Source organism: Erpetoichthys calabaricus, chromosome 7, assembly GCF_900747795.2.
Source record: "Erpetoichthys calabaricus chromosome 7, fErpCal1.3, whole genome shotgun sequence".
NCBI classification, from domain to species: Eukaryota; Metazoa; Chordata; class Cladistia; order Polypteriformes; family Polypteridae; genus Erpetoichthys; species Erpetoichthys calabaricus.
In genome coordinates, this window is record NC_041400.2 from 27,896,047 (window position 1) to 27,906,147 (window position 10,101).

Genomic DNA, 10,101 nt, shown 5'->3' on the forward strand with positions numbered 1-10,101 from the left:
TTGCTTGTTAAATTGTTTTTCGCACGCCCAGCTAACGCATGGATAAATATTTGAAGCGTAAGCGGATATCTGAAGAAGAGCACGGGGGTAATGGAAATAGTGGCGATCAACTGAGACATGATGCCGAAAGAGAGTCCGCACCGCGTAAGGCAAAATTACGTAAATATGATCCTGAATATTTACAATTCGGATTTATACCTTACAAAGACAACAGTGATCAGCCATAATGTGTCATTTGTTTAAACGTGTTATCGAACGAAAGTTTGAAACCTGCTAAACTGAAGCGCCATCTTGTAACAAAGCATAATGAACTAAAAGACAAACCTGTTGATTTCTTCAAATGTCGAGCAGAAGTGTATGCAAATCAGCAGAAAATTATTAGCACTGCGACAACAGTGAATGAAAAAGCTCTTAAGGCTTCGTATATTATGGCAATGCGAATAGCTAAGAGCAAAAAAGCACACACGGTTGCGGAGAGTTTGATTATGCCAGCGGCTTTAGAAATATGCGAGATAATGTTAGGAAAAGAAAGCAGCCGAAAATTACTGTCTATACCAGTATCAAACGATACCATCAGAAGGCGAATTTGCGACATGTCCAATGACATCCAATTACAATTGGTTGAGCGCCTACAAAGCAGTACATTTGCCATACAGTTGGACGAAAGTACCGATATTGCAGGCCCAGCGCAGTTACTAGTCTACGTTAGATATTGCTTTGACAATGATGTGGTCGAGGACTTTCTGTTCTGCAAACCTGTGCCACTTAGAACGACAGGTGAAGATATATTTGCAATGCTAAATGATTTCTTCATTGCTAACAAGCTTGAGTGGTCCAGCTGTATTGGAATTTGTACGGATGGAGCTGCAGTAATGACAGGTCATAAAAGTGGGGTTGTTGCACGCGTACGAACTGTTTCTCCGAATATTATTTCCACACATTGCATGATTCATCGCGAAGCTCTTGCTAGTAAGAATTTAAACGAATCCTTCGGTAAAGTGCTAAATACATGCATTAAACTAGTTAATTGGATAAAGTGCAGACCGTTGAATGAACGACTGTTTGCTGCACTGTGCGAAGAAAGCGGCTCAGATCATCGACATCTGCTGCTACACACAGAGGTTCGCTGGTTGTCACGCAGAAAGGTACTTCAATGCGTCTTCGAGCTTCGCAGTGAACTGGCATCATTTTTAATGGATAAAAACTCAGAGCTGGTGAAGTTTGTTTCAGATAATGTATGGCTTGCAAAACTGGCTTACCTGGCTGATATCTTTTGTCAACTTAATGCACTTAACACATCACTGCAAGGCAGAGATTCAAGCGTGTTGAAAACAACAGACAAGATAACTGCCTTCAAGAAAAAGTTGAGAATATGGAAGACACGAGTACAAAATAAAAGCTGTAATATGTTTGAACCGTTAACTGAATTTCTGAATGAAAACAATATGGCCATTGATAACTTGGCAACAGATATCTTTGACCATTTGTCGGCAATGGAAGAATACTTTGACAGGTACTTTCCAACAGATAACATTGCCGATTATGACTGGATCAGAAATCCATTCAGTTGTCAGCTTACCGACTTGACCGGGAAGGAAGAAGAACAGTTGGCTGAATTGTCTAGTAACAGAAGTCTCAAACTTAAATTTCAAGAACAAACATTGACTGTGTTTTGGTGCAACGTTAGGAACGAATATACGCTTTTAGCTGAGAGAGCATTGACTGTGCTGGTCCCATTTGCAACTACCTACCAGTGTGAAGCATCGTTCTCAGCATTAGCTGTGATAAAATCTAAGTTTAGATCACGTCTCCAGGTGGAAGATGACAATCGAGTGTGTCTATCAAAAATCTCACCAAGGATAGACCTTCTCTGCCGACAAAAGCAAGCCCACTCATCTCATTAGTTTCTATGAGTATTAGAGTCTAATGTAATTGTATTTGTAATAGGCTACATTTGAACGTATTAAATAATTAAAACGTTTACCACAGGTAGGTAGCCGTAAAATGAATAGTCTTACTCTTTATTATTAAATGAACAATGTTGTATTGTAGTTATGCAGTATGAGTATTAAGCATTAAATATTGTAGTTGTTTTGCATTTTTTGTTTTTGCTAAGCAGGCTTTAGTCCTGTGACTGTCGTATGACACTGTATCATTGACTGTCAATAGTTAGTGTTGTTATGATATGACTACAAAGAATGATTTATTTTATAAAGTCGACTTAGGATTAAAGAAGTTTACACTTTATGCCTGTGGCTATGCTATTATAATTTGGGTTGACAAATCAGGCCGCATCAGGGGTCCGCGAATATTGTATGGCTTGTAAAGGGGTCCCAGGGCTGAAAAAGTTTGAGAACCACTGCTCTAGACACTGTCAGTCCCTTTAACCCTTTGGTGTGAGTGATCTCTTGTGGCTGATTAGTCAGAAATAAAATCCCCTGTCACCACTGTGGGTTCATCTCCAGCATTAGGTTGATGAGGCTTGTTTCATATATAGCTTCTTTTCTTTGTTCCGTTTCACTTTGTTACCTCCTTGCCAGCCTGACAACCTGCAACTATAAAGTTTATATGTATACTTAATTTATTAAGGGTAATGCCTCCTGTGGCATGGCTGGGGGATTAACCAATCCCCAAAATCTCAGACACAACTAGGCTACCACAGTCATATATTTAAATAAAGGTATTGTTTTGTTCAGACAAGTACCTCCATAGGCTTCTTTTTCTCAGTGTAGCACAATACAATGTAATAGTTCATTTTCATTTTCCTCTCCTTCCACACCTCCCAGACAAGCTTTGTCCACCCACTCCTGACTCCAACTTCTAGGTTGAGATGTGACAGCATCCTATATGCTGGACACAGGAGTACTTTCACTGCCACCACATTGCATGACAGAAGCACTTCCAGGTCAAGCAGAAGCCTCCCAAAACAAGACTAGCCCTTCCCTGCAGCTTTCCCTGGCAGCACCCAAGTATGCCAGCAGGGCCACCATTTAGGACAACAGCTCCTGATATGCCCTGCAGGTTTACAAATGGGAGGACCACCAGAGGCAGTTTCCTTCTGTCCTTCTGTTATTATGGCCTCCCAGCCGGGAAAATTACCAACAACCAATCCAACTAGGCTCCTCATCCATCCACATCCTTACCAAAGGGAAGAGCTTCCCCACCAGATAATGGACAATCTATTTTCCCTGGGATGCCTGCCGACCTGTGTCATCTGTGACACTCTACATAATGAAGATCCCCAGTTTCCTGCCTTGTGCTGCCATCTGCCTTTATTAGAGACACAATCAACCACGCAGCTTGTGCTACCTCTCTGCCTCCCCTCTCCTAAAGCTTGTGTAATCCTTTGTACTACTGTTGTTATTGGCCACCAATGAGGGCACAGCTGTATCTTTTCTGGGATGACACAGCCTATGACATTTCAGTATAAATTAGATAAACAGATGTAGGAGAGAGAAAATGCTTTTGCAAGGAATTCATGAGAGCCATCCATTGTAAATCACATCACACATATGAAACAAGAGAACGGAAGACAGACTACAGTGCTCACAGCCAATAAATCAGAAGGATTGAAAGTCTTAGTTATTTTAACCAAACAAAGGTGGTTCACATCTTGTTGGGTGAACTTAGACAATTCATATCATCTGCCAGTGCTTACATTTTACAAATATGGAAACTGCTGTACTCTGCAGATGATAGCATAGGTTTACTGCTGCATCACATAGTCAGTGTCTTGGGTTTGAATCCCACAATCAGTTGTTATCTACCTGAGTTTTGCACTTCCTACATTTGTTGGAGCCCTTTTTTCTGCTTTATCTTGGTTTCCTCACATGAGTCATTTTGTGTCTAATTGTTAATGTGCCCTGTGATTGACTGGCATCATGTCCACAGCTTGTTCTTGTATTGTGCAGCAATCCTGGGGCCTTGACTACAATTAAGCAGGTGTATCAGACTAGGTCAGGGGTGGGCAAATTCATTCCTGGAGGGCCACAGTGGCTGCAGGTTTTTGTTCCAACCCAATTGCTTAATAAGAAGCACTTATTGCTCTAGAAACACTTCTGCTTCATTTTAGTTAACTCCCTCGTTAAGATTATGAACCCTTATTGCTTATTTAAGTCTTAAACAGCTGCATTCTTGGTTTTTAATTGCTTCTTATTAGCAATAAGATGCAAATGACAAAAGAAACCAGCAGTTATCCATTTTGCTTGTTACCCTTTACACCTGTGTGTATTTATCGTGCACTATTTGATTTAATTAAATACTTGGAAGGAAAGAGAAGAGAAAAAAGTGAAGGATTGAGAATTACCCATCCGTTTTACACTTCAAAGTATTTGGATGATATCGTTAAAATGGAAAAAAAATCTAGGATATGAGAATGACTTGACATAGCAGAGTTAAAGCACTAACAAGCCATGAAATGTAATTATTGGCAAGGATTGTTTTCTAATTAAGCAACTGGGTTGGAACAAAAACCCGCAACCACTGCGGCCCTCCAGGAATGAATTTGCCCATCCCTGTACTAGGTTATACATTCACTGAGCAAATTCTTAATAACACTAAACTAATCTGCAGAAATTGTGTGGTGCAATCATGTCAACATGAACCAGATCTCAAAGGAATGTTTTCAACATCTTGTGGAATCCATGCCACAAAGAACTGAAAACATTCCTTTGAGATCTGGTTCATGTTGACATGATTGCATCACACAATTTCTGCAGATTTATCAGCTGCACCTTAATGTTGCAGATCTCCTGTTCTAACACTTCTCAAAGGTGTTCAATTGGATTCAGATGTGGTGACTGGGAAGGTCAATGGAGAATTCTGAACTCATTGTCATTTTCATGAAACCAGTTTGGGATAAGATTTGCTTTGGGACGTGGTGCATTGTCATCCTGGAAGTAGCCATTAGAAGATGAGTAAGTTGTGGCCGTGAAGGGATGTACTGTACATGGTCAGCAACAATACTCAATTAGGAAGTGGCATTCAAATGATGAATGATTTGTACTAATGGGCTAAAAATATGCCAAGAAAACATTTCCCAAACTATTACACCTCCACCACCAGCCTGGACTGTTGGCGCAAGTCATGTTGGATGCATGGATTCATGCTGTTGGTACAAAACTTTAACCCTACCATCTGACAAGACTACATTTTTCCAGTCTTCAGCTGTCCAGTTCTGGAGAGCCTGTGACCACTCCAGACTCATCTTTCTGTTTTTAGCTGACAAGAGTGGACCCCTACATGGTTTTCTACTACATGTCTCTTCCATCTCAAGGTGCAATGTGTTTTTGAGATGCTTGTCTGCTCCCAGGGTGTAAAGAGTGGTTATCTGAGTTGCTGTTGCCTTCCTGTCCTCTCAAAGCAGTCCAGCCATTCTCTTCTGAAATCTTTCATCAACAACGTGTTTATGTCCACAGAACTGCTGCTCAATGGATGTTTATTTTTTCGCACCATTCTGACTAAACTCTATAGACTGTTGTATGTGAAAATCCCAGGAGATGCGCAGTTACAAAAATACTCAAACCAGTCCGTCTGGCACCAACAACAACGTCATGGTTGAAATTACTGAGATTACTGAAATGTTGTCCACATTCTGGTGTTTGATGTGAACATTAACTGATGATCCTAACCTTTATCTGCATGATTGTATGCATTGAGCTGCTGCCACATGATTGGCTCATTAAATAATTGCATGGAAAAGCAGGTGTGCAGGTTTTCCTAATTATTTGCCCAGTTAGCGTATTTATGACCTTTGTTGTACCCAGAATGCATTGTGCAATAGTATGCACTACACAAAGTGCTCCATATAAATTGTAGCATGAAAAAGCTCAAGAAATGTAAAGGTGTAAAATGCATGTGCATATTCTAAAGGACGTCCTGTTAAGACTTTAAGGTAAATCTCCCAATCTTCTGTAATCATGGGATTGGAACCTGCTGATCTCAATTTTGGACTTTTTGTGTTTTTACCTTTTACTTACAGTATTTCACTGTTATACTGACGACGCTATTTTTTCTGTCTTTAAGATGGTTTACAGTTGCTATGCCTGTTGCCAACCATGTGACACTTGTTACAATCTGGTTCTTTTTTTCCTTTTTTTTGACGTTGTTCCACATCTTTTATGCCTAATTTGGGTTCTGTTTTAAGTTGGTTCTAATTTAAAGTGTGTGTTTTGTACTGTTATATTTAGTTTACATTTAGCCAAGACACCAATATTATTTGAAATAGGTTCTGCTATTTTGTGTTTACAATTGAGATATTGTTGCAATCCAGGGAGTGTGTGGTGCACAACGTTATTAAAGTAACTTTATAAATATTATGTTTTTAATGTAATAACCAGGAGAAGAGACTTTGTCAATAACCAAGTAAGAGTTTGAATCCAGAATCTGTTTATTTTCCATCAAAGCCTAATCAAACCAAAACTCATAGAGGATAACTCAAGTGAAAACTCTTATAATCGAAAGTCAACATACAAAGCAAAACACAAGCTAATCAAAGAGTTTTTATCCAATATTGGATAACCCCGAAGTGCACTGCACTGACCTTTGAAGGCATCAATCATGTAAGTGATGACATTTGCTGTACTCTTACCTTTCGTTACCATAACAAATACAGGACACTTGCTCCAGAAAATGGAATTGAGAAATAACTATAAATATATAAACTTCAAATACATTTTAAAAAAATTAAAATGTGTACATATTTGTAGGTTACAAATTCCTGATAGAGACTTTACTGCTACAAAATCCTGATATGCATTCATGGGTTGTGCAGTGAATGACGTGGCACACCGGAGAGGCATCAAATTGTTTTGGAGCTATTCGTTATTTTCTTCTGAACCATTTTGATACTGGTACTGTTTTAGCATAGGAAGGGGAATAAACAGTCTTTGTAAAAGACTTTTTTTTATTGTCACCAGAAAAAATGATGGTCTTTCAAGAAATGCTATACTCCTGACTCCAATGGCATGGTAAATGCTTGAACCATAGATTAGTTTTTGTGTATGGAATGCTTTTTGTGGAGTCTGCATGTAAGCCCTGGGTTAAATAAATTTTTAGCTGTAGATTTCTAATTGGGTTTTTTGACTGGCAATTATTATTTTGTGCATTTCCCCCATGACGAAGTAGGTAGAGTTGCCACCTTACAGAGCTTGAAGCCTATTTGGGCATAGTAGTAATCTTTCTGACTTTTGCATGTTCCCTTTGCATTCACAGTCCAATGACCCTGCCAATTTCAGCAACAATGCTAAATTGGCTGTACAGTGGACTTGTTGTTTCTTATCTAGTGAGTTGTTAATGTCACAGGTTAAATATTCGGTCAATTTATTTGGCCTTATCCACTATGTGGAATGAAAATGTCCCCTGTTTTACGCAGTGTCATTCATCCAAATTGGCTAATAAAGTGCTTCACACACTCACATATTGTACTACAGGCAGAGGCCTTCTGACCACCATTTCAGGACTTCTTTCCTTCTGTAAATAAACAGCTCATTAAAAGAATTTGGAGATTTTCTGCTTTCTTCTCAGTGTAGTGTGTGTTCAGCCCAAAGTGCAAGTCAGTGAACGATGCCCATTTCACCCAGACAGAGCTGGACTCTCATTGGTCATAGTGATGGCTGCAGCGGTCATGTGTGACAATGTTTAAAAAGTTGCTACACCAGAGGATAAACCCAGTATAAGTGAATACAGATGTTTTAGCCTCCATTTCAGGCAGATGGAAGTAACGTCTCTCACAGAAACCCCAGTTCTCCTGGATATGTGCCAAGGTTAATTTTAGAATACAATCCTTTATTCTTACCAGAGAGCAGGACTAACATTCACTTGTACCCAGCAGAAGGCAAAACCGAAGTATGTGTTTCCATCACTTAATTGACAGCGAGATGAGTACTAATGGAGGCCGCAGAGAGACTACTCTCTAGCAGTCTGTTGTCAGTTTTTGGTCTACTGCAACTCCTGTCTGGATCCAACATTTACCATGATCTGCTAATAACAAATACATGAGAAAGAAGATCTCACATTTAGGCAGCCCAGCTGCTCTTTTGTTATCTACCTTAGTTCCTTGAGTAATTTGTATCAGCTCAATGGATAAGACAACGAAACATTAGCAGCAAAGAACGCAGAAGGAGTGCATGTGTAGGCAACAGTGGCATGCAGTCAATACTCAATACATCACTCTGGCCTCTGTATTTAATAATCTCTGCTCTACTTTTATATAAAATCTGATTATGATTTGTTATTGTTTCATATACAATATATATATATATATATATATATATATATATATATATATATATATATATATATATATATATATAATGTCTACTTATTATTATTTCTGTTTTATTATAAATTTTTGTTTTCATTATTATGCTGTGCGAAAGTCTTGCTTGGACTCTTCTTGCCAGGGGAAATGCTGAGAAAGTTCTTTATTTTTAGCGAAAGGGGAGTGGAGTTCCTAGGTAATAACTGATTGGTTTATTTTACCAAACCAACATTATCTTAATGTTACAAAAAGTAACCACATCCTGGCATTACAGGACCACTAACCAGATAAACCCTGGGACTTTCCACCCTCTACAGTTCTTCACAGTCCAAAAGCATCTGGAGAAGATAACAAGGAAGCAACTAACAGAGAAAGAAAGTGAGAGAGGGTGTCCTAATCTCTGTAGCTGCATTCATCCTGTAGAATTTCAAATTAAGCTTTCCTGGTAGGGCTTGACTCCAATTGTACACTGAATGATAATTTAATACAAGCTAAGTATAAAATTATTATTTCCCTTGTGATTGTTTTTTATTGTTGTTATGTTGTTGCCTTTGTGGCTTGGATGAGGTACTGTAAATGTCATGATCTGGGGTATTTTAAAATTTTTATGTGGTTTTCATCAATGCCCTTTTTAATTTTGAAGTCCCATTATATATTTTTTTGTGGCACAGATTCATATTATAACATTTAATTGTAATCTAGACTTCATGTTCAGTTATTAAGAGTTACTTTTTATAATTTTCATCGCTATATTGTTTCTCCCAGGGTCTTATTATTTTGTTCTGCTGCCATTAAGAAGCAATGGAGTTTACTAAGGCATGCTGTCTGCAATTAACATTATGGGACTTCTGCCATAAAGATCAGTAAATTAGATACATCAGCTTCTCTGTTTGCAGAAAACTAACCAAAAACTCTTTGTGCATGAGTGTAGTAGAGCTATTTAGATTTTCGTTTCCTGATTTTTTTGTTTCTGTTTCTTACTATGATTCTTGGCTTATGATTTTTCATTAAATGACAGATAAGCTTGATTCTTGTTTAGGACTACTAGCTTGCTAATCATATCTTCTCCTGATCACTTCCATTCGTATTGTTTGTCTCCCCTAGTCCGAGACATAACTGTAAACACAACAAACGTTCCACAGTGCGTTTCCCAGTATTAAACCTGGTTGTTGTGAAATCCTGCCACCAAACACCAAAATGAATCTAAGCCTCCAAAACTCTAGACCCAGGCTCTGGCATCTAGTGTTCAAAATGACTTCTGCCAAAAAACGTAAGAAGGCTTTGACCTATAGAGGAACAAACAATCTTTAATAATCTTTTGAACCAAATATTGGAGAAAAAAAACTGTGAAAATTAGAAAACATCCATCCATCCATCCATTATCCAACCCGCTATATCCTAACTACAGGGTCACGGAGGTCTGCTGGAGCCAATCCCAGCCAACACAGGGCGCAAGGCAGGAAACAATCCCCAGGCAGGGCGCCAGCCCACCGCAGAAATTAGAAAACAAGAGCAAAAAAAAAAAAAAAGGTTTCCGTTACAGATAACCCAAGCTACAAAATGTAATCCACAAGTCAAACATCAAAATCCACAAAAAACAGAGCAAAAAATCAAAGACCAGAAGATGTTTCCGCTACAATTCGCAGTGATGATCTGAAGAAACTGATCTCCTGCCTGGAATATAAAAGAAGATGATGGCCCACCAACTGTACATGATGAAGGGCTTGCCCCCGAAACACTTTCTTAAATGGTCAGGGCACATAGCTAAACACATTTATGCACTGAAAACAGATACATAAATAATAAAGAAAATAATATTAATAAAAGGACAACAATATCAT

General features: G+C 38.6%; 1 protein-coding gene across 1 annotated transcript; it reads left to right on the forward strand.

Annotated features, from left to right (window-relative positions):
- The first annotated feature begins 428 nt into the window (after positions 1-428).
- On the forward strand, positions 429-1,904 carry LOC114654096 (protein FAM200A-like). The gene has a single exon (XM_051929953.1). The coding sequence runs from the start codon at positions 429-431 to the stop codon at positions 1,902-1,904; it is 1,476 nt and encodes a 491-aa protein (XP_051785913.1).
- Positions 1,905-10,101: the final 8,197 nt, after the last annotated feature.